Below are 25,381 nucleotides of genomic sequence, written 5' to 3' on the forward strand. Positions count from 1 at the left end.
GACTGATTGGAACTGTACTGCATTGTTTCGCCACAGGGTGTGCTGTCGTGTATTTTATGTTCGGTGTGAAGAAGCAGAAAGTTAAAAGAGGCATTAGCGGCCTGTTCTAAACTTCTCCCTCGCTCACTGCACTTTGGCTCTCATGGAGAGCACGTTTGCTCATGTGTTCGAAATAAACGATAGCCGACGTGCAAAGTAGCAAGTATGCTGTAAAAATAGCGAGCTGAGTGGCGTGAAAAACGCGGGTGAGCTAAGTGAGGCTAACGAACAGCTAACCGGAGCTAAGCGATGCTAAACGGAGCTAAGCGAAGCTAAATGGCGCTAAATGTAGCTAAGCGACTGAAACAAAAACAAAACAAAAAAAAAAAAGATGAGAGAGATCGAAATCGCATAAATTGGGTACGTCGTAACCCGGGAACTAGTTGTAATTTGAGAAATCACAGCATAAAAACATTCCATAGCAGTCAATCACTGATAGTATGCAATTTTACAAGCCTCTCTCACTAGGACAGTACTTCTCAAATAGTGGGGCGCGCCCCCCCCAGGGGGGCACAGAGTGATGCCAGGGGGGGCGCATGTGACCTCGGTGAACATGCTTTTTTTTTTTTTTTTTTTAATTGCCGTACTAGAATAAAGTGTACTTGCACATCCACTCAGTGGGTGGCAGTGGCGCTCACGTTCTCATAGTGCGCGCAGTATTTTTGAACTAAGAAGAGCACACAGAAAAGTGATACGAAGAGTGCAGCGGTGCGTCGTTCGAAAGCCGTTTTCCGGCCGGATTCACGCAGCGACCCATTGTCTTCTCCAGTTCTCTCGTGTCCGCCCAAGAAGTGGTGTTTTCGGTTTGGGATCGTCACGACGACCGCCCTCACCTACGGTTCTCCCTCGGCCGCCGAGAATGCGCTTTTTTTGGGCTGTTTGCCTCTTGGTTTTGACTTTTAATACAGTAGGAGATGAGGAAAGACCACTGTTGACTGTGTCTAAAAATGATTATAGCAGACAGTCTGAAGCCAGATCAATTAAGACGCCACTTAAAGACATTAGACCTCAATCTCATCGATAAGCCGCTTGATTGTTTTTCAGCGTATTGCCAATTGTTACAATCGTCCCGCTTTGTCAGTGTTATATCAGTAAACCAGTGAGCACTGTGGTGATACTGTGAGCAGCGAAAATAAAAACTGTCCTTCTGTCCAAAGACACTTTTTTTTTTTCTATTCAATTTGGTTTTTGATAAAAAAATTTTGGCATATTGTCCTCAAGAGTTAATGTTTCTAATCAATTTGCATTTGTTATTATTTACTGATTTTATTAAATTTTTCAGTATCAAATGGTCAAAAATGTGCCTTGAGTGTATTTTTACAGTTTGATGTGACTTTTTTTTTTTTTTAAATTCAGGCAAATTGATGCGCGTTTAATCTTTTCTATTACAAACAAAACACTGTTAATAAAGTTATACTTTATTATAAGTTGATCTATGTTACTTTTTTTCTTTAATAGAAAAAAAGGACACAATGTTAAGCAGAGGCGTACTTATAATAGTAGTATTATAGACAAAGTGGCGGCAGAGAGTTGGGGGGATGCGAAACATTTACGTCTTCCTTGGGGGGGCGTAACAGAAAATAATTGAGAAGCACTGCACTAGGAAAAGAAGTATCCACCTTTCCCACTGTTTAGTGTTCAGCAATATAGCAGGCGCTTTTGATAAAATACAGCCACTTCTTCCAGAAACCTCTCGTTTGGACTCACAAACTGGGGTTGATTTCATTTCGAAAATTTAGCATTGCTGCTATTTGCTGGTGGTTTTGTAGCAGTAAAACTCTTAAAATTGACCACAAGGCAGCGTTATTTTATTTCTCCCGTTGAAAAACATAATTGACACATATACAGGGGTATGAAAGGGGGGGTATGAAAAAGTATTTGAACCTTTTGGAATTTCTCACATTTCTGCATAAAATCACCATCAAATGTGATCTGATCCTTGTCAAAATCACACAGATGAAAAAACTGTCTGCTTTAACTAAAACCACCCAAACATTTATATGTTTTCATATTGTAATGAGGATCGTATGCAAACAATAACAGATGGGGGAATAATAAGTAAGTGAACCCTCAAGTTTAATATTTTGTGGTCCCTCCTTTGGCAGCAATAACTTCAACCAGACACTTCCTGTAGCAGATCAGTCTGGCAAATCGATCAGGACTAATCTTGCCCCATTCTTCTCTACAAAATTGCTGTGGATCAGTCAGATTCCTGGGATGTTTGGCATGAATCACTGTCTTTAGGTCATGCCACAGCATCTCAACGAAGTTCAAGTCTGGACTTTGACTTGACCACTACAGAACGTGTATTTTGTTCTTCTGAAACCATTTTGAAGTTGATTTACTTCTGTGTTTTGGATCATTGTCTTGTTGCAGCATCCATTCTCTTTTTAGTTGTCCAGGCCCTGAGGCAGCAAAACAGCCCCAAATCATGATGCTCCCTTCACCATGCTTCATGGTGGGAATGAGGTGTTGATGTTGTTGAGCTGTTCCATTTTTCCTCCACACATGACGTTCTGTGTTACTCCCAAACAATTCTACTTTGGTGTCTTCAGTCCACAAAATATTTTGCCAAAACTTCTGAGGAGTGTCCAAGCGCCTTTTTGCGAATATTTTTTTTAGACAGCAGAGGCTTCCTCCACGGAGTCTTCCCAATAAATTGTTTGTGAAAAGTTGGTTTCAATTGCTATTTAAGTGTCCCTAGGCAGAGAGGGTTCACTTACTCATTTTTCCCCCTTCTGTCATTGTTTTTGCATGCTATTCTCATTAGAATATGAAAATCTATGAATGTTTGTGTTGTTATAGTTAAAGCAGACAGTTTTTATATCTGTGTGATTTTGACAAAGATCTGATTACATTTGATGGTGATTTTCAGCAGAAATGTCAGAAATTCCAAAAGGTTCAGATACTTTTTCATACCACTGTATATTCAATGGCAGCTAACGTGTTAAAAAACTAATTCATATTGTGTGTAAAACTAGACTTGTGCAAGCCACCAACCCTGACTGCAGTTATCCTCATCACTGTGATCCATGCAGTCCATGACACCATCACAACGCCAGCGTCGAGGGATACAGTGTGCTCGATTTAGGCACAGGAACTCATCTTCTCTGCACTCCTTCACGCAACCAGTCTGTTTTTACACAGTGTAAATATGCTTGTTTCACCAGGATGTTTCAAATGAATGCATGTTCGGTGAAGTTAAACGCATGTTGACCTCATCTGATCCATCCAGGCAGTTGTCGTGTCCGTCACAACGTAGGCTGGCTGATACGCACCCGCCGCTGTCGCACACATACTCGTTTACAGAACACGAGGGGGCCACTGCAAATGACGGAAGGGAATCATTATCTCTCAGAACAAAATTGTAGAAATGGCTTAAAATTGAAGCAAAATTATCTCAAATAATCACTCACACGCCAACAAGGCTGACAGATTTCTACTATTTTCTATATGGCTGACATTCATGAGGATGAGCTGGCGCCTATGCCATTTCTAAATGCAATTTTGGAATTGGAGACCTTTATAAATATGACATGGATAAGAAAATTACCACAAAGCTAAATGATAGAAAGTGAAAACCTTTTTTAACCCTGCGGGAAGATGTATTTTCCCCGTGAAAAAGAAAGTTCAGAAAATAAAAAGAACAGTTTTCTGCACCAAACAGTTTATTTAAAAAAAAAAAAAACATTTTGTACCTGTTCCCTGGCAGTTTCTCTCATCTTCTCCCATCTTACAGTCTTCTTGGCTGTCACACATCCACTTTTTGGAGATGCAGAGGTTATTGTGACATCGAAATTGGTCATCAGCACAGTGCGCCTCACAGCCTTTCTGTGAGCAGAAATACGAGGACGGTAAAAAATAAAGACGGCACTGATATGAAGAAAAAAAAAAAAGAAAAAAAAAAAAAAAAACGACCAATTGTGTACATAACTTTATGACAACCACCATTTTATTAGCACCCACGCAGCAACACCAATGGCAGCACATTATGTTACACTTCAGCTCAGATATACAACAGTAACAACAATGTTCATCATTCAGGCTTGAAAATAGCAAGTAGGTGAAGAGGCACTTGAGGTTTGTACTGCGCATCCACTTGGAAAGAGAAACTTTAGACTCATTTGGAGCCTTTTAGCATATGCGTCTTTCAGCTTAGCTCAAAGATCGGAAAGTGGGCTGGGAATTTAACACCATTTAACTGCTGTGACCCTGCAAGGTTCCACTGGGGAAGAACATCTCTGAAAACGGGTTAATAAGCGATGCATTGGGAGAGATTATAGATGTAAAATGCAGTGCAAATGTTTAGAGAAAGGGTAATTTCCCAACTAGATTCACTAAGAATAATGAATAATTACAAGTGTTTGCCCCTGAATTATGCACTGCATCATTACTATTGATGGCCTTACTTAGATGAACCTTGAAAGCTCAACTTGTACTGTGGATATTCTTTAACATATTTTAAAGGAAATTATAACCAATGGGATTTAGTATACTTAAAACAAAACTTGCATGCTCCATTTGATGGAGTTGAATCACTTCAAAATATAACATTTTATTAGTTTTACACCTGCATTACAGTGGGGCTGAAAATACTTTAGTCACCCGATAACTGTGCAAGGTCTCCAACTTAAAAAGATGAGAGAGGCCTGTAATTGTCATCATAGGTATACACCTCAACTATGAGAGAATGAGAAAATAACTGTCTGAATTTTAAAGACTTTACTTGCACATTATGGAGGAAAATAAGTTATTTGGTTATGAAAAAAAAATCATCTCAATACTTTATTATATACCCTTTGTTGTCATTGACAGAGGTCAAACGTTTTCTGTAGTCTTCACAAGATTTCACACAGTGTTGCTGGTATTTTGGCTCATTCCTACGGTGACCCTGAAGTGCAAACACAACTGCAAATTTAAAAAAACATGACGGCAAATTCAAAAACACAACGGCAAATAACAACAAAAATACAAATTGAAAAACAAAATGCCAACTCATATAACAAAAAAACTAATTCGAAAACGCCAAATCACATAAGAAAAACAAAAAAAACCAAAAACAAATCACATAACAAAAAAATAAAAAACAAAACGCCAAATCACATAACAAAAAAACAAATTAAAAAAAAAAAAAAAAACACAACAAATCCAAAAATGAAACTACATTAAGGAAACGGAAGAGGTAGGTCCGAGTCAAAAAGTACACTCTTCGCTGTTTGGACGAATCTACCGTCAAAGGTAGGTACTGATAAACTAGGAACTTATTCTGCGTCTGGTGTAGTATTTGGAAATGAGCATTACCAAAGACGGGAATGTCGCTTCCGCTATAAATCCATCCATACATCTTCAATCGCTTTGAATATTTTTATTTGAGACATACATATAAAGTCGCGTTGGCACATGGAATGCACCAATAGTAAGGTCGCCCTGACACACCATTGAAATGCATTTATACATCTTCAACCGCTTTGAATATTTTTACTCGGGACATACATATGAAGTAAAATATTCCGAGTTCGATGTGCCAACGCGACGCTGTCATTGGTTGGATTCGCAGGCACACTCTGTGTTAACTGACACCACTATTTACAGCCAATGGGAGCGTTGCGTTGGCACATCAAACGCACCAATAGGAAAGTCACGCTGACACACTATCGCAGCGCCAGCATATTTTACTTCATAGGTATGTCCCAAATAAAAATATCCAAAGAGATTAAAGATGTTTGGGTGGACTCATAGTGGAAGCCACGTTCGCGTCTTTGGTAATGCTCATTTCCAAATACCACACCAGATTCGGAATAAGTTCTTAGTTTATCAGTACCTACCGTTGACGGTAGATTCGTCCAATCAGCGATGAGTACTTTTGGACTAGGACCTACCTCTTCCGGTTTCTTGATGTAATTTCATTTTTGTATTTGTCGTTGTATTTTTATATTTGTTTTTTTGCTATGTGATTTGCCGTTGTGTTTTTCAATTTGTTTTTTAGTTATGTGATTTGCCGTTGTGTTTTTTAATTTGTTTTTTAGTTATGTTATTTGCCGTTGTGTTTTTGAATTTGCCTTTTTTTTTTTTTTTTTTTAAGGTGATTTGGTGTTTTATTGTTTAATTTGTTTTTTTGTTATGTTATTTGCCATTGTGTTTTTGAATTTGCCGTTGTGTTTTTTGATTTGCCGTTGTGTTTTGCACTTCAGGGCCACCACACATTCCTCCATGCAGATCTCGAGAGCAGTGATATTTTGGGGCCGTCATAGAGCAACCCGAACTTTCAACTCCCTCCAAAGATTTTCTATGTGGTTGAGATCTGGAGACTGGCTAGGCCGCTCCAGGACCTTGAAATGCTTCTTACGAAGCCACTCCTTTGTTGCCCGGGCAATGTGTTTGGGATCTTTGTCATGCTGAAAGTCCCAGCCGCATTTCATCTTCAATGCCCTTGCTGATGGGAGGAGGTTTTGACTCAAAATCTTACGATACATGTCCCCATTCATTCTTTCCTTTTCACGGATCAGGCCTTCTGGTCCCTTAGCAGAAAAAAAACAGCCCCTAAGCATTATGTTTCTTTGGATGCAATTCAGCATTCTTTCTCCTCCAAACACGAAAAAGTTTTGTGTCTACCAAAAAGTTGTATTTTTGTTTTAACTGACGACATGACATTTTCTCAGTCCTCTTCTGGATCATTCAAATGCTCTCTAGCAAACTTAAAATGGGCCTGTACGTGTACTGGCTTAAGCAGCGGGACAGGCCTGGAACTGCAGGATTTGAGTCTCTGCCGGTGTAGTGTGTTACTGACAGTTGTCTTTGTTACTTTGGTCCCAGCTCTCTGTAGGTCATTCACCTGGTCCTCTCGCGTAGTTCTGGGATTTTTGCTCACTGGTCTTGTGATCATTTTGACCCCAAGGGGTGAGATCTTTCGTGGAGCCCCAGATCAAGGGAGGTTATCAGTAGTCTTGTATATCTTCAATTTTGTAGTAATTGCTCCCACAGTTGATTTCTTCACACCAAGCTGCTCACCTATTGCAGATTCAGTCCAGGCGTTACTAACGGCGTTATTTTTTTCAGTAATGAGTAATCTAATTAATTGTTTTTCTCATCTTGGCAACGCCGTTACCGTTACTGAGGCAGGAAAGGCGTGTGTTACTGTGCGTTACTAAGTTGGTTGAATAAAAAAAGTCTGAGAGAGACGGACTCACGGAGACGAGAGAGCACAGCAGGAGTGGGGAAGACGCCGTTGCAAACGCGATGCTAGGTGGCTCCAATAATACCTGACTGTAGCCATAGCCTACAAACTACGCCCACATGATACGGTAGATATCACATATTATAGAACTAGATGCAAATGACAGACACGGCTGCATTGTCAACATGTTTTAAGGGCTGCATGCATTAGTAAACAGCTGCCATCTTAAAGCAGTAGACCTCTCAGGAAGGCTCTGATGTAGAGATCCTTCCTAGCGAACCTAAGTAAAATTTTTTTTTTTTAAATCTAAAATGCTCCTAAATCGGCAAAATCTTGACTTAAATCTATCTTTAAATGATGAAACAGTTTTAAAATGTACACATGTTGAAAGTAGACAGAAGGGAACTAATGCAATAACGGGAGCAATTTTAACAACTTTAACGGTTGATTCACAACTTTAAATGACTTCCACACATAGCAAAGGTTACTATCTAGTTATCGCAATACCCTTGTGTCTAGTTAAGTGGAGGGTAAAGAATTGGGCTAGGGCCAATTGTCCCCAAAACCCTTTAAACTTCACATTGTGTGACCTGTTTTTTTTTTTTTTTTTTTTTTTTTTTTTTTTAAGAAAAAAAAACATGAAAATTATCACTAGTTACTTTGCCAAGTAACTAATTCCTCTTACATTCAGGTAACTGAGTTACTAACGCAATTACTTTTGGGGAGAAGTAATTTGTAACTGTAATTAATTACTTTTTTAAAGTATAATTAACAACACTGGTGGACAGGTATCTTTTATACTGATGAGTTTTAACACATGCCAATTATACAGGTCACAAGAGACAGAGGAGCCTCTTCAAAAAGTTACAGCTCTGTGAGAGCCAGAAATCTTGTTTGTAGATGACCAAACACTTATTATCCATCATAATTTGCAAATAAATTCTCTAAAAATCAGACAGTGATATTTTTTTTCTCATTCTGTCTCATAATTGACATATACCTATGATGACATTACGGGCCCTCTCATCTTTTTAAGTGGGAGAATTTGCACAATTGGTGGCTGACTAAATACTTTTTAGCTCCATTGTATAAACAGGTTTAATGCCATACTTTTAACAAACTGCCACGTCACTCTAATTTCACATGTATAGCACTATAATTATTTTTTTTTTTACACTCAAAATTTAGAAGGTGAACTATTCATACATTTATCACATTGTATGGACATACTGTATACCGGTACCTATTTTTTGTCGAAAAGTGCACTTTTATTCCAATGTGACATACAAGTAAATACTAACATCTATCATTATAAATGTATAAATAATATTGGCGGTAACATAATTTCAATTCAAGAAACCACCATTCTGATATCTGTCATTATATGATGTCTGTTTCTACACACGTTGGTGGTAAACAGTTGAAAACCATTTGACGGCCATAAACGTTCATGGCAGTGAATGAGTTATTCAACCATAAATTTTAAATATTTGACTGTGTCTTGTTTCGATGATGTAATTTGATGCAATAGTGGATAAAATCCATGACAGCGTATACTAGGAAGGATATAATATAAGGATTTTGGGTTTAATATTTACAGTGTATCACAAAAGTGAGTACACCCCTCGCCTTTCTGCAGATATTTAAGTACTGTATATCTTTTCACGGGACAAGACTGACAAAATGACACTTTGACACAATGAAAAGTAGTCTGTGTGCAGCTTATATAATAGAGTTAATTTATTTTCCCCTCAAAATAACTCAAAATTTAGCCATTAATATCTAAACCTCTTGCAACAAAAGTGAGTACATAGCATGGGAACTATGTACATCCCTAAATGCCCAAATTGAGTACTACTTGTCATTTTCCCTCCAAAATGTCATGTGACGTATTACAGGAGTGCTGTCAGCATTGCTGCAGAGATTGAAGAGGTGTGTGTGTGTGTGTGTGTGTGTGTGTGGGGGGGGGGGGTAGCTGTTATTGCTCAGACCATACGCCGTACTCTACATCAAATTGGTGTGCATGGCTGTCACCCCAGGAAGAAGCCTCTTCTGAAGACGGCGCACAAGAAAGCCCGCAAACAGTTTGCTGAAGACATGTCATTAAAGCACATGGATTACTGGAACCATGTCCTATGGTCTGATGAGACGAAGATTAATTTGTTAAATTCCTATGGTCTCAAGCATGTGTGGCAGCAACCAGGTGAGGAGTACAAAGATAAGTGTGTCATGCCTACAGTCAAGCATGGTGGTGGGAATGAACCCCCCCCCCCCACCTCTTCAGTCTCTGCAGCAATGCTGACAGCACTCCTTTAACGAGTCACATGACATTTTGAAGGGAAAATGACAAGCAGTACTCAATTTGGACATTTAGGGATATACGTAGTTCCCGTGCGGTATACTCATTTTTGTTGCCAGGGGTTTATATATTAATGGCTATATTATGAGTTATTTTGAGGGGAAAATGAATTAACTCTATTACATAAGCTGCACACAGACTACTTTTCATTGTGTCAAAGTGTCATTTTGTCAGTGTTGTCCCATTAAAATATATACTTAAATATCTGCAGAAATGCGAAGGGTGTACTCACTTTTGTAATACACCGTATGTCTGTGTTTTAAAAACTTGCCTCATCAGAATTATCCAAACAGTCATAGTCCCCGTCGCAGCGGAATCGGGATGATATGCAGTCTCCATTTGCGCAAGCAAAGTCTTTGTGGTTACAGGTGACTGGCGCTGTGTCAAGGAAGTGAATAAAGGATATTAATTAAACACACACACAAGCGATACAATCATGCAAATTAGATTTACAGCAAACACATTTCTGCATCCCGTTATTAGCCAAATGTTTGTGTTCACAACCATGCGCTAATGCCTTGGAAAAAATAACAACGACGACGCAATTTTAGATAATTAGACTCATTTTGTATGGATGATACGGCATAACAGTGAAGGCTTCTGGCAAAGCTGATCACCATGTAAATGCATTCAATTCTGCTTCTGCAATCGACGGGGGCAAAACTCTGCAAAGGCTGTTGCTGCCATTTAGTGTGTCCCAAAGGACAATATTACGACGCAGCTAAACAGATGCATCGCATTCACTGTTGGGGCTCTCCCCCTCATTATCCTGGACCGTGCATGTGGTGTGCCTCTTCTAGATTCCCAGCTTGCTCTGAATCAAAAATTGAATATTTTTGCTTCCACCTGTATTAATTATTTAAAAATGTCTTAGTGGCTTGGATTGCAAGATACACGAACAGGTAAACAAAAGGGATACGAAAAAACACAAACAATTCTCAACCAGCTAAATATTTAGCCCACAGAGTCCTTCAACAATATGAATAATGGCGAGGACGTAATTTGAATTTGTAAGCAAAGTAGGAACAATCATAATTGTGAGCCCTGAGATAGGACATCCTCTAGATACTCTGTATAATTTCTAAAATTTTGGGGGGATGGTTTTAAAATGACATACAAATAAACCTTCACCTTGGAAACTTTCACTTGAAGGTTTGCATCCTGTTCTGCTTGCAAGTTCTCTTGTAACAGGCCCATCAAGATCATAGAGAAAGTAGCTAAAAAATACCCAAGGTTGCTTCTTTTCAAACATCCTTGTTTACAGATATCAATTGATAATTGCAATATACAATGCAGATTTTCTGCTGTCTGTGGTAATGTCAGGAAGTTTCTAAGGAATTTTAAATGGAAAACATGTCTTATCTTTCAAATATGCTCTCACAGATGCTCTCAGGAAGCTTGTATTTTCATGTCGAGCGTTGAGTTTGTATACAAAGAGAGGTGACTGAAAGCAAAGGAGTCAGGTTACTCACTGCAGTTGTGCTCATCCGAGCCATCTCCGCAGTCGTTCTGGCTGTCACACCTCCAGTGGTCTGGGATGCAGTTGTTATTCGCACAACGGAATTCGTGAGGTCCGCAGGTCTTTTCATCTTTTTCGTTAACGGCAAACAAACACAAAGACAAAAACTTCAAAGAGCATGAATAATAATGATGCGCTCGCTATCACATTTGCTGGGTCTAATCATCATATCCTCTAGGTTTTCGCCAGAGCAAGTTTGACACAGAGTTCAAAACACAGTATGTTCACCTGAGGCGAACACACCATAAGATGAAATAGTGACTGCACGAGCGATCACCCTCAGCAGAATTTGTGACACCACGCCACCAAAAAAAAAAAAAAAAAAAAACCTTCAAAAAGATATTCAAGATGATTCTTGCACGGTCAAAATATTGAATAATTTGAAGTTAGTAGCCAAGCAACTAATATAAATATATATTTTTTTTAATCTATACTTTAGCATTCAAATAGCTGAACGTGTTCCGAAAAAGTCTAGGTATTTAATGCTCAAGAAAATGAGCAAAAATAAGCCTGCTTTCTTGGAGGACTACAGAAACCTAAGAGTATTTACTCTTGAGGGCCTCCCCCCAACATACCTCAGGATTCAGAACATTTGAAATCAAACAACCCTCACTCATAGACATCATCATTATTGATGGGTCAGCTCGGCCATGCCTTGCGCAACTCCTTCAAGCAGGGGGCCGCCCACATCAAGAGGAGCTATTCACAAACACACGCACGCAGCGAACTAACGGTGGATTTCGGTTCAAAAAGTACGAAAGCTGTACCACATACAAACAGGAAGGATTGTCTCAGAGGTGATTTGTTTGAGGATTCAAGGTAATTATCATATTTTTCTTAACATGAATGCATTTTGAAAGCTGAAAAAAATGAAGAAATTAGCCGCTAAGGCATTGTCATCATAGTTCGCAATATTTACATAAAATAAATGTTACCTATACTTTTTTTTTTTTTTGCTTTTAACCAAGAATCGAGACTGACTGTTTTACATCCATATATATAAAAAATTCAGGGATTTAAGCATTTATTCACAAGAATTTCAACGTAAAAAGCTCTTTGTTGTGGTAAGGCAGCGCCACAGTGAACTTAACGACGAGCCGCATATCCGCAATATTTATGTAAAATAGAAGCTACCTGCACATTTTTTTTATTTTTTTTTGCTTTTAACCAAGAATCGAGACTGTATCAAGACTGTTTTACGTCCATATCTATAAAGAATTCAGGGATTAAAGCATTTATTCACGAGAATTTCCACGTAAAAACCTCTTTGTGGTAAGGCGGCGCCACAGTGAACTTAAAGTGCCTGTGACACGAAAAAGCATGTTTATTTCATAATACACGCGCTATTTTATGCCCCTGAATGATATGGGCCGCTTGGATGTGTGTGGAAGCGATCGCTATTTTATTTAGTTTTTTGAATCCCGCGCCATGAATATGAGTGACTTCCGGCTTCGGTCTTGCATTGAGGAGGAGGGCGCTGTGACGTGTACGGTAGAAGACGTCCTCTTCACGCTACAGTGTACTTTTGTGTATGAGGACGAAGGATTCAGCTGATTTTGCGGATTAATACGTTTACTTTTCGCATCACACCAGCCAAACGGCTGCAGAAAAATCATTCTGTATGAGGGAGAGGCGTATGCGCCTTTTTGGAGTTTCAAAAGGTTCCCATTCACCGTGGATATTTACTGTGGGGCCATTGAACTTACGAGGAAGTGAGTAAACATCTCTTTTTGTATTATGTCAAATACGAATACAGCGATTACAAAGTAAACACTACAAACTTCCTTTAAATGAAGGACTACTTACGTTTGATCACTGATAGGCATGTAAAAAGCTCTCCTAATGCTCATTAGCAGCAGCACGTTAGCTGGACAACAACTCCAGCCACCCTCCTCCGGGGAACGAACTGTAAATTGCTCTCCGCCGGGCGGTTTGCCGATCCGCGAAGACAATCGACAACCGGGTCGTCATGTCAAATAATCCAGGATAGTTATGTGTGATTTTCCGCTTCGAAGACTTTGAAACATCACTCGGTTCGGGTTAGCATGTCGGCTAGCTGTCACGCCTTCTGGCTTGTTTACATTCTCCGAAGCCGGGGAAGGGAAATTACATATGTCCGATTTAGGTGTCATAAAATATCGTTCGGGAGGTGCGACAGTAAAGGTGAAGTCGACAGTTTTGACCATTATGGAGTAATTTTGCCATGTCGTCCTGAATAAATGCATTTTTATTATTTCATATTTCATTAAGCACAAGACTGTTATTTGTCATGACCATGCCATTTATTTAGCAATTGGGGAAAATACTTGGATAAAAAGAGTATCCTGTAAAAATATTGAAGTAAAGGGACAGAAACAATGACATTTTGCCGCTCTCTTCATCGCGTTTTCCTCGTTGTGAATAGTTCCCCCTCGACAGGCTGACTGGTCCTTCTCAAGCCATTTATATAGCTATTGGGGAAAAATACTTGGATAAAAAGAATATCCTGTAAAAATATTGGAGTAGAGAGACTGAAACAATGACATTTTGCGGCTCTCTTCGTGGCACACTAAAACTATTCCTGAGTTAAAAGACATTCAAATATCCCTTTCTGTATGTCCAAGCAGGTGAACATTTTTGTTTTTTAAATTAACAAGGTCTCGAAACAATTAATGGGTTATCAAAATAGTTGTCTCATAACTTTATCATTAAACACTTGTTGATTATTCCATTAATTGTTGCGCCTGTAGTTCATAGCAGAAACAAAAGGAGTCCAATAACATTTCCAGTGAACAGGTTTTCAAGGTCAGGTGAAAACGTCTCGATTTTTAAGTGGTTTCAGAGCACTTCATTGGCATCCGTGCGTGTACCAATGTGCGATCTGTATTTTAAGGCTGATACGTCTATAAGACTGTCTCGCTGCAATCAGACGAGTAGAAGGTCTGAGTGAGAGGTAAGCCGAGTGTAAAATTGATTCAGTTTAAATCACATTCTCAGCCAGCTCTAACTGTGGGAAGTGGGATGTTGTGATTTATGGTTAAGTGTATTTCCGCAACTCACCGCAATTAGCCTCGTCTGACCCGTCGGCACAGTCGGGGTCCTCATCACAAACCCAAAGCTTTGAGATACAGTGCATAGATGCCTTACACTGGAACTGGTCAGGGGAGCATGTGCTCTCAGCTGCACAGAACGGTTACATAAAAAAATTTAAAAAAAAAACCTGAAAAGAACTGAAGTAGCACTAATTGTTGGAATCGAATATGTCTGCAATGAACATAGATAGTAAAAATGGGAATTATTCATACAAATCATGCAATACTGATAGAATATTAATACCATTTATGGATATTGTCATAAACTTTCCCATTGTCAAAGACAGAATTTTTATATTCACTGCTGCAATGTTAATTGCAACACAGCATTCAAAACCACATCCATTCTTAGGAAGTGGTGAAATAATTAGCTTCAACATAATTGGAGTATTTTTTTAAACATTTTTTCCCCCTACTAAAAGTCTTTCCATTGTCATTCTCCCTGCTGTAACCCCTCTTGCAATCACACGCAAGACAAATGCTGCAAAATGAAAGACATGAATGCAGAGTGCCACTCTGACGAGCCTCAATTAAGCTCCACTACAATTTGCTTTTAAATACCTTTGGAGTATAATTACTCTTAACTACACACAGACATACACACTTATAATTTTTGTCAGTGCCATTCAGTGTTATGATGAACAACTATGGACTTCGAATAAAAAAGCAACACTGTGACTTTAGAGTAGGCTTTCTGCTTCAACTTAAGGTTTAACATACTGTAAATATTCGATTAACTACTAAAGGATTTTAGCCATATTTTGCATTGCAAGCATTTTCTTTCCGACTAGGAGATTAGAGTTTGGACATCCAATCATGAAGGAATTAGCGTGTGCATGCTAAAACAAGTCAATTAAGTTGCCACTGTCAAGGATAATTATAGTGAAACTCACGGCAGTCCGTCTCATCTTCTCCATCACCGCAGTCGTCTTGACCATTGCAGCGCAGATTCAGAGGAATGCATTTCTGTTTCCTGGTGCACTTGAACTGGCCTGAGAGGCAGATGTATGTCTCTGAAAGAAAAAAAACATCCAGAACCGTATTTGCCACTAACACAATGAAAATAACAGTCGAACTAAATTATTATGCATCAAATTTTATTCCATAACAGTGACTGACTAAATTATTGTGCATTAATTTTGTACCATAACAATGAGCAGATTAGTTATAAGAACAGAGAAAATGCAGAGAAGCAAACAAAAGCTCGCAAAACAAAGTCACTATAGAACATAAAAACGAGAACAAAAAGTATACAAGTCAAACAGAGTAATTTAACATCAAACATGAGGGAAAAATTGCTAGTTATATCAGAAGGTGTAAGGGTGTTGTGCAGATGTTAAATCTTACACGTCCAAAGAGTTCAAAGATAATATGACAGAACACTGAGTCATTATAGTGAATGCAGGAATGTATTTCTTAGGGCATTATACATGTTTAAATATGACAGTTGAAATAATTTACAACTGTTTCCAAGCATAATGTTCACAGTGGAGCAGTGTTAAGAAAGTCCCTACACCTCCCAGGCAAAAACTGTAATTAACACTCAGATTCTAATTACACGTATACTCATCAATCCCAATGAATGAATTATTAGTTGTTAGATTGATTTACAATAAGCAAGTTAATTACGGTTGTTCTAAGGCAAACCGGCAAGGTAGAATAGAACCACTATTATTCTTGTTTCTATTTTATTCACACTGTTGGGGGACAAGGTTTCATTTGTCATTTAGCAGCAAAGTCTTCATGTGAGGCACGGTCGGAATCATGGTCCTAATAATCAGTTCTATATTGAAAAGGGTACTGAGAAAAGCTTGAAGTGACTGAAATGTTCCTCTTTATTGCCGTAACAGTCAACTCACTCACCACAGTTGGCTTCATCCGAGTTGTCACCACAGTCGTTCTCTCCATCACAGATGAAAGGAGGGAGCGCGCAGAGACCAGTGCCACACTGAAAACGTCCTGGCTGGCATTTGAATTCCGCTGAATAGAAGTAAAAAAACTTTACACAACAGAATTAACGGGAAGCATACAGTGGGGCAAATAAGTATTTAGTCAACCAGCAATTGTGCAAGTTCTCCCACTTAAAAACATTAGACAGGCCTGTAATTGTCAACATAGGTAAACCTCAACCATGAGAGAAAGAATGTGGGAAAAAAACAGAAAATCACATAGTTTGATTTTTAAAGAATTTATTTGCAAATCATGGTGGAAAATAAGTATTTGGTCAATACCAAAAGTTAATCTCAATACTTTGTTATATACCCTTTGTTGGCAATAACAGAGGCCAAACGTTTTCTGGCCCCATTCATTCTTTCCTTCACACAGATCAGTCATCCTGGTCCCTTTGCAGAAAAACAGCCCCAAAGCATGATGTTTCCACCTCCATGCTTCACAGTGGGTATGGTGTTTTTCGGATGCAATTCAGTATTCTTTCTCCTCCAAACACAAGAACCTGTGTTTCTACCAAAAGGTTATATTTTGGTTTCATCTGACCGCAACACAATCTCACAGTCTCTTCTGGATCATCAAATGCTCTCTAGCGAACCGCAGACGGGTCTGGATATGTACTTTCTTCAGCAGGGGCACACGTCTGGCAGTGCATGATTTGAGTCCCTGGCGGCGCATTGTGTTACTGATAGCAGCCTTTGTTACTGTGGTCCAAGCTCTCTGTAGGTTATTCAACAGGTCCCCCCGTGTGGTTCTGGGATTTTTGCTCACCATTCTTGTTATCATTTTGACGCCACAGGGTGAGATCTTGCATGGAGCCCCAGATCGAGGGAGCTATCAGTGGTCTTGTATGTCTTCCATTTACTAATAATTCCTCCCACAGTTGATTTCTTTACACCAAGTGTTTTTCCCATTGCAGATTCAGTCTTCCCAGCCTGGTGCAGGTCTACAATTTTGTCTCTGGTGTCCTTCGACAGCTCTTTGGTCTTGGCCATAGTGGAGTTCGGAGTGTGACTGACTAAGGTTGTGGACAGGTGTCTTAGATACCGATAATGAGTTAAAACAGGTGCCATTAATACAGGTAACTAGTGGAGGCTCGTTAGACCTCGTTAGAAGAAGTTAGACCTGTTTGACAGCCAGAAATCTTGCTTTTTTGTAGGTGACCAAATACTTACTGTATTTTCCGGTCTAATTTGGAAACAAATTCTTTAAAAATCAAACAATGTGATTTTCTGTTTTTTTTCCCCCCACATTCTGTCTCATCGACAAAAATGTACTTGAATATCTCGCTTTTAAAAGTCAACATGAGTATGAAATGCACTCACGACAATCGGTGGGTTCATCTGAGCCATCCCCGCAGTCATCCACTGTGTCACACTTCCACCAGAAAGGGATGCACTCATCCGTTCCGCAGCGAAACTATTGGTACAAAGTGCATTTTCGGTGGAAATAGAATTATATGTACCAAGTAAACATGAATCCTTCATTTTAGTTTCAGCTTTCTTCAAAGCAGAGACACAAATCAATACATGAGCTTTCAATAAAACCAACATAGCATGTCAGAGGAATAAAGAAAAACAAAGCAAGGTTGTTTGCCTCCGGGAGAAAGTACTGATCAGGACGGAGAAGCATCATCATCAAACTGGATCGACAAATGAAAGGGCAGAAACGGATTGCTGACCTGACTAGAGGTGCAGTTGGAGAGACAGGTCTTATTGTCAGCAGCCAGGTAGAAATTACTGGGGCAGGCACATTTGTGTTCGCCACCGGGGGATAGTAGACATAGGTGGCTGCAACCTCCGTTTGCAATCTGACACTGGTGCTTGGGCACTGTGTAGTGGCACACAAACACATAGGATGATTATATTCAGCTAGAAATTTCTCAAGGAGACTCTGAACACGGAGGCCAGATGGAGTTTCTACCTTCAGGCTGGCACAGGGAGTGATAGACCTTGATAGATTTAATGGCCTGCCAAGAGTTGAGGAGCTCCAGCCCTTGAGTGCCTGTCGTCTTGTGAGCTCGTCGAAGTGATTTGGATTTGCCGTCCGTCCAATAGAGGAAGTCTTCAAACAAGGTCAGTGCCATTACCCCTTGGATGTGCTCATAGGACACTAGGGAGGAGCAGACGGCCTGGTGAACATTAGTAATCACTGTTCACTGTGCTAAATCCTTGTGGTCAGTGTTTGTTGTAGGACATTTTGTTCAAATAAACTATGGGCCTGATTCATTGAACCTTTATTTATCCACATGAGGCAATTTGAGATATGTCATATTTTACAGTCAATAAATCACACTTTTTCTTTTCTTTTTTTGTTTGGCTAGCCCTGCAACTTGGAGTCAGGCTCGATTCATATGCTTTTTCCACACTGACACCCGCGAGAAGGGCATGCTAAGCAACCCCTCTACTCACAGAGTTGGATGAAAATGAAGACATTCATAGATTTTGTAGAAATATGGAGTGAGACCAAGAGTTTGCTAAACAAATTATGTCGTGTTGTTTAAGCTATAACCAGGGTTCCTACAGGTTTCCTCAAGTTAAATTTAAGACTTTTTAAGACCTTAATTAAGACAGTTTTAAAAAATCTTAATACGTATTTCACAGCCATATTGACAAAGAAAAACATTACATTTTTGTGTTAAGAAAGTGGAAATGTGGAATGTGTGCAGGAAGTAAGAATGAATGAATTGAATGGGCTACTCATGCGACACCACCACAGCGCAGATATAGACCACAGGCCAAGTATAGGCGTTCTCGTTAGCATTAGCATTTAGCGTAGCGAGCGTCATCTTAAACTCTAGGGCAACCACAACACCTCTGCTTTCAGGATTGCTGTGGATGATGTGCTTAGATCCACTCTCTCAAATCCACTAGCAATCATAGATGGGCTGGGATGCAAGCTAGCTGGTTAGTGTTAACTGCTGTCGCTTCACTTACATTAGCAGCTCACTGGCTGGCTTTAGTTTCTGTCTCTTTAGGCTCGTGAGCAGCTGGCTGTCTTATACAGGCAGACTGAAAAACACCGGCAATGGAGGGAGTATGTTTCTTTCCTCTCATGGAGGTTATGTGGTTGGATGATTTAGCGTGGGATTCTAGCACCTCCATGTCAATTGTACCCAGCTGAATCTATATTTTGCATACGATGCAAAAAGCCTCGAAAACACTGCTATCCGCTGGTTTGAGCTAAAGGCAAAAGGATTGCTTACTCAACCACGCTTCATTGAATTTACATTTCCCCATTTCTCTACTATGAAATGTACGGCTAGGTGTAAACAAAAAAATTTGTGTAGTGTAGATCATGACACGGGATTCATGCGGGAATCCCGCTGGACGGGATTTGACTGTGTTCTCAATGATCGGCTCCTCTGCCCCATTTAATTATTTAGGCTACGTTAGTTAATGAAAATGACACTTTAGAGGAGAAATGATCCACAGAGAATTTACATACATCATAAATTTCAAGACCCAGATATGAAAATTCAATACTTTTTCAAGACTTTTTAAGGTATTATTTCCAAATTCATCAATTCAATTCTTTTAAAACTTTTTAAGAGCCCGCGGGAACGCTGTATAACAGATGCCGATATAGCTTTTTGTTCTCAATTTTATTATTAATATAATATACAGTACCTGTATAAAGTTTATTCGTGGTGTCTGATTAAAATAAAATTTAAAAAAAAAGTTCCAGTGCGACTGATACAGGTTTTTTCCGTTTAATTGTGCATTTTTTAGCTGGTGCAACTTATACTCGTGCTTAGCTTATTGTCAGAAAAATACGGTGACATTACATAACAAAGTTAAAAAAAAAAAGATTCAAAAGCAGCGATAATATTATTATGAGTTTACCTCACTATATTTTTCAATTATAACAACTATTAGATCCTTGAATTTAGCTGTACTAATTGTATATTGTAATTTGAATACATTTAATTGTAACTGTACTTACACTTGCATTTGCAAAAACACTCTTTAAAACACTGAACTACTTTGACACATTTTGCCAACAGTGTTCCCAATTTGTTCAAGTGAGTGAATACACAATTTAGTGACCGCTATTGTAATCTTAGCAAAAGACAGCAATTTTAGTGAATCACATGCAACACTTTGGTCAACAACGCGCACATTCTATATGAAACAAACAAGCAATTTAGTCCCTGTTCTTTGGTATCTTTGTCACTCAGTGCCTATGTTTTTCTGACATTCACTGTTTTTTTTGAAGGAGTCCATCACACTATGGCTGGACGAAAATAGTCATTCATCTTTGTTGTGACCACATATTACCTTTGTGTCTCTGGGAGCCATCCATGTTTGCAAATAGAATATGGTTGTCATCTGCCCAATAGAGCCTGTTGTTGGTATAATCAATAGCCAGAGCAGTGGGACTATAGATCTCTTTGTTGATGATCACTCTTTTCCCAAGGCCATCCATGCCGATGCGTCCGATGTGTGGCGGTTCACAACAGTCCACCCAAAACACATACCTAGTAGGTAGAACAGGAGTTTAGTGCAATCTGTGCAAACACTGGCTGAAGTCAGGAATGAAAGCAGAAACATTTAGACTCGCTCATCTTTCACTGCACAAACCCTGTCTGCGGGTCCAGTACTAAATCTGTAGGGTTCTTGAGACCCGAGGTGATCAGCACAGTAGGGTAAAGACCATTTGCTTTGGACACCTCCAGCGTTTTCTTTTCAGCATCACACCAATAAAGGTTCTTTCCGATCCAGTCCACCGCCATGGCGCTGGGAACTGCTGTTTTATGGACAATCTGGTAATGCAAGAACAGCACTATTCAGTCTCACTATACAAAACAACAGCACTGTGCCTTGACAAAATAACAACTTGCCACATTTGTTTAAAGAGTCCCTTTTGCAGAGCATTAATTTAAAAAAGAACAAGTTGCCTGAATGCATTGTGAGACTAAATGAAATCAGAGCGGGAAAAAAAGCCCCACAGCAAAAGTAATTTGATTGGTGCCTGTGTACTGTGAACATAATGAAGTATTTGGATTCAAAACAAGTTTCGAAAAACACCATAGATTTTGTCGAGCGTGATCAATACTTTCAGGGCAGCAATTTCTTCAGCATTTCTGATGCCTCTGTGACCTGCTATTGTTACATTTATCTTTTCCTCTGTTTCTATTCAGCCATTCGTTTATTTCTCTTTTGTATTCTGTGCATGATATTGGCATGGCTAGTGGGTGGGAAAAGTGTGAGAACAAGTGAGCAAAAATGAAAAGAGCTACAAAATAGAATAAATGAAGGCATGCTCAGGATTCTGTTGATAAATGCCAAACTCTAGCCACCATACTAAATATGCTTATGAAATACACAAAAAGGCAATGTACATTTTTTTATGGGATCACAGCTACTTATAAAGCTTGTTCAGCTTATTTGCATGTTTTTGAACCATGTATAATTGTGTACACAATATCTTGTAATTTAGAGACTACAGATGTAGACCTCAAATAATATATGTTTTGGCAAGTCAGAGAAAATAGAAAAAGTTTTTGTGTTTAATTTGTTGCAGACAAGCAGACTCAACCAAAATCGTATGATAACCAGTGTAACATTTCTCATATGGAATTATCCAAATCAAATTAAATGATGTCTATAGACTCTTGACTATAAAGTTTTTTTGTGTAACAAAACTAAACTAAACCATTCATTAATTTTTCATTCATTTTCCATGCCGCTTATCCTCACGAGGGTCGCGGAGGTGCTGGGGCCTATCCCGGCTGTAGGCAGAGTACACCCTAAATTGGTTGCCATAGACTTCATAATATTTTTCAAAGCGTTTCAAAATGCATGCATGGTACGAAAAATATAATATTTTCCTTGAATCCTCGAACAATTCACTCCTAAGACAATCCTTCCTGTTTGTATGCAGTACAGTTTTCGTACTTTTTCAACCCAAATCCGGCGTAACATCCCTGCATGTGACCGACTGCTAATAAATAAAGCGGAGTGTGGGACGGCCACCTTCGGGAAGGCGTAATGCAGTGAATAGCAGATGTGTTATGTCAATACATTATGAAGCTATGAATAAAAAAAATAAAAAATAAAAAAAACACAACCAAAACCAAAAACACAACCAAAAATAAACACTACCAAAACAAAACCAAACCAAAACAAAACAAAACAAACCAACCAAAAACAAACAAAACCAAAACCAAACCCAAAGCAAAAACAAAAACAAAAACAAAAGAAATGAAATGAAATGAAATGAAATGAAATGAAATGAAATGAAAAGAAAAGAAAACTAAACTAAACTAAAATCTAGAGGGCTTGAGGTGTTGTATCATGCACAACCGTATAAGTTAACTGGTACCTAGGAGATGTTAAAAATGTGCTTTCATTCCAAAATAAATTGTAATGTATAACGTTACAAAATTATGTCAAAAAAATAATTTGACATTTTTTCATCACATCATATCAGTTACTAGTGTGTCTGTTTGATGTAAAATCATTGAATTTAGCATTTTAGTTTACTCGACCTCAGAAACACTCACCTGCGAACCTAGAGTATGTCATGAGACTTCCTTAAAGCACTAAATAATAACATGAATAACAAAATAATAATAATATTTTCACCAGACTTTTTTCTATCCTGTGCAGGCTCATTAGTCTCAGGAAGTTTCGTGCTTTTTTAGCGAATGTGGCTGCTAAATAAAAGCGTGTTGAAAGTCAATTCTTAAACTCAACAAGAAATGTGCATATATCGTGTATAATTAACAAAGTCACGAAATTGCTTTCTTGTGCCAGTCACTAAAATGCAATGCAAATAATATGCTTTCGATCAGTAGCCACTCCATCTGTGCAAATGTAAATATTGTGCTTCAAGCAGATATGTTGGGGTGGGGGAGGGGGAGAGGAATAAAGATGGAGAGTTTGGCAAGTGCTTTATGAGTGAATTAGCTAGAAAGTGATGGAAGGTATACAACGGATGCAAAAAAAAAAAAAAAAATGAGTAAGTACGTGAGAGTGCCATCAATATCCCAATAAATCTTGCCAGCTGGCTGGTCTACCAGATGCTTGAACACAGTGCTCGATCTGCCATTAAACAATGTGATGCGCTTTGAGGCTTTCTCGCTCATCATTACCAAGAAAATATATCGTCTTGGCAAACCATTCGGCTGTCATCCAAGAAGCCAATTTGAACCACAAAATCAAAATAACAACATGTCCTTCATTGTGCAGGATCTTCAGAAAATGCCTCAGGCTGCATGAAGTTGATCGTCGTTAAAAAACAACAACTTGGCAAACAGCCTAATGATGAAACTACACAGTAACGACCAAGTTTCTTCTAGTATTTTAGCTTGTAAAATTTAATATGTTTAACATTACGCGAAAGAGGGGAAGACAGTTTGTTTATCATTATAGAGAATACAAAGGAATAACAGATAAAACTTCCAACGCAGTTTTAAAAATGACAAATATTTGTGAGGAATTTCAGCATTCTCAAAGTTAAAACAAAACATTATTGAGCATGTCTGAAAGGTTATCCTGAGTGATTATTTTGGCGTGTGGTGTCTCCCAGATGTGCATGGGCCTAAAATTTTGACGGGATACGCAACAATAGCCAATTTGTCGTGTTAAACAATCAAAATCCGTGTTTTTTTCAAGACCACATTTTGAAGGTATTGGTCTGGTCTTGGACTGGACTCCCAAAAGACCCAGTGTTGGTCTGTCTTAGTCTGGTTTTGGTGTTGGTCTGAATCTTGTAAAGCTTGCAAACAAAACATGTCATTTGAAAAATCCCTCCTTGATTTACATACAGTATTCTAAAAAATGCATTGCAGCAAGAACTAACTGGTTGTCATTCACTTGTGAAGTTAGGTAGCCTGAATGGGTTCTTTTAATTCACTGATTCAAAATCTTAATTTGTAGACACTGTCCTTCTGTGCAATCAAGGTTCAAACATAAGAAGCAATTGATCTGAATGGCTGTAATACCCTTTTCATACAGTAACAGAGCTAATGAGCTGTAGAGTGCAGTAGGTAATGTCGACCCAATGACCGCAATAAAATATCACGTTTATTGCTTGTGATATTTCATCAAAAGTCATTGCTGCAGTCATTAGGAACTGATTTATTTTCTTCTGCTACTGGGCTGCCTTGAAAATTGTGTTAATTTTCTTTTTCAGATCTGTACTACATGAGAAACAAGATTAAATGTTACCTTAAGATCGCTCCCGTTGAGTCGCATCCTGTTGATCTTCCTCCCACTGGGCCGGGTCGAGTCCACCCAATAGATAAATTCCTTCTTGTAGTCAAAGTCTATGTGGATAATATTATTAAGGCCCTGCCAATCATATATGTTGGAAGCCATTAATCACGGAAGAAAATTAAAATAAAATCATATTCCACAGTCAGTACTAGCGGTGTGACAAAATATTGAAATGGTGATATGTCGTGATACTTTGTATCCCAAAAGGTTAGCAATATGCTCCTGTCAAGAATCGAGATATCGTTTTAAAAAGGTGTCAATGTTTAAACAAAAAAAAAAAGGGAACCATCAAGTTGCAACCAATATCTTTCACCATAATAGTGTCTCAGTTAACTCTAAGGCTGCCAATGACGGTGCTAGACGCCCAATCCATTTAGACTGGGAACATTCGTTCATTCAAAACCAGAGCATTCACAGTCATTCGGTCCGATTTTCGGGCCATTTACAGGTCACTTGCTGTTAATTTTAGGGCATTTACAGGTCATTTCCTGTTGAGTTTGGGTCACTGCCTATTCATTTGGGTGATTCCCAGGTCACTTCCTGTTCTGTAATTCAAAATAAACATGAAGTGACCAATAAAATACCCCAAAATGAACAGGAAGTACCGTAATTTCCCGAATATAACGCACACTTTTTCCCGCCAAAATCAACTTGTAAAATCATGGTGCGCATTATAAACGGGTACAGGGATGGAGACAAAAAAAAAATATATATATATATATACATATATACATATATATCTATTAGGGCTGTCAAAATTATCGCGTTAACGGGCGTTAATTAATTTTTTAAATTAATCACGTTAAAATATTTGACGCAATTAACGCATGCACTGAATGACCAGCTTGCACATTGCCTCAAACAGATTTCAATGAGGCCGTTTATGGATGAACAGAATGCCACCGGCCGCTTGGGGGCAGCGCCGTTCCATACTCATGTTATTTCTTCTAAACGTAGGAGAATTAGTAGTTGTGTGACGTTTATGCTGTATCCACAATGCAATGCAAATTGCTACTTGTGCTCCACACACATTTCGGTAAGTTTTCG

The 25,381-nt window shown here is 38.8% G+C and overlaps 1 protein-coding gene across 8 annotated transcripts in view; it reads right to left on the minus strand.

Annotated features, from left to right (window-relative positions):
* lrp1bb (low density lipoprotein receptor-related protein 1Bb) overlaps window positions 1–25,381 on the minus strand; it is a 469,826-nt gene that overhangs the window by 63,757 nt on the left and 380,688 nt on the right. For all 8 annotated transcript variants that reach the window (XM_057852528.1, XM_057852526.1, XM_057852531.1 and 5 more), the window contains 14 exons: window positions 24,287–24,409; window positions 20,693–20,874; window positions 20,390–20,589; window positions 18,033–18,221; window positions 17,791–17,939; window positions 17,435–17,528; window positions 16,026–16,142; window positions 15,056–15,175; window positions 14,131–14,250; window positions 11,045–11,161; window positions 9,844–9,950; window positions 3,738–3,870; window positions 3,257–3,363; window positions 3,040–3,172 (listed from right to left, as the gene is read on the minus strand). In XM_057852528.1, the coding sequence (XP_057708511.1) occupies window positions 3,040–3,172; window positions 3,257–3,363; window positions 3,738–3,870; window positions 9,844–9,950; window positions 11,045–11,161; window positions 14,131–14,250; window positions 15,056–15,175; window positions 16,026–16,142; window positions 17,435–17,528; window positions 17,791–17,939; window positions 18,033–18,221; window positions 20,390–20,589; window positions 20,693–20,874; window positions 24,287–24,409 (1,891 nt within the window). The remainder of the gene's footprint in view (window positions 1–3,039; window positions 3,173–3,256; window positions 3,364–3,737; window positions 3,871–9,843; window positions 9,951–11,044; window positions 11,162–14,130; window positions 14,251–15,055; window positions 15,176–16,025; window positions 16,143–17,434; window positions 17,529–17,790; window positions 17,940–18,032; window positions 18,222–20,389; window positions 20,590–20,692; window positions 20,875–24,286; window positions 24,410–25,381) is intronic.

This window comes from Corythoichthys intestinalis, chromosome 12 (assembly GCF_030265065.1).
Source record: "Corythoichthys intestinalis isolate RoL2023-P3 chromosome 12, ASM3026506v1, whole genome shotgun sequence".
Taxonomy (NCBI): domain Eukaryota; kingdom Metazoa; phylum Chordata; class Actinopteri; order Syngnathiformes; family Syngnathidae; genus Corythoichthys; species Corythoichthys intestinalis.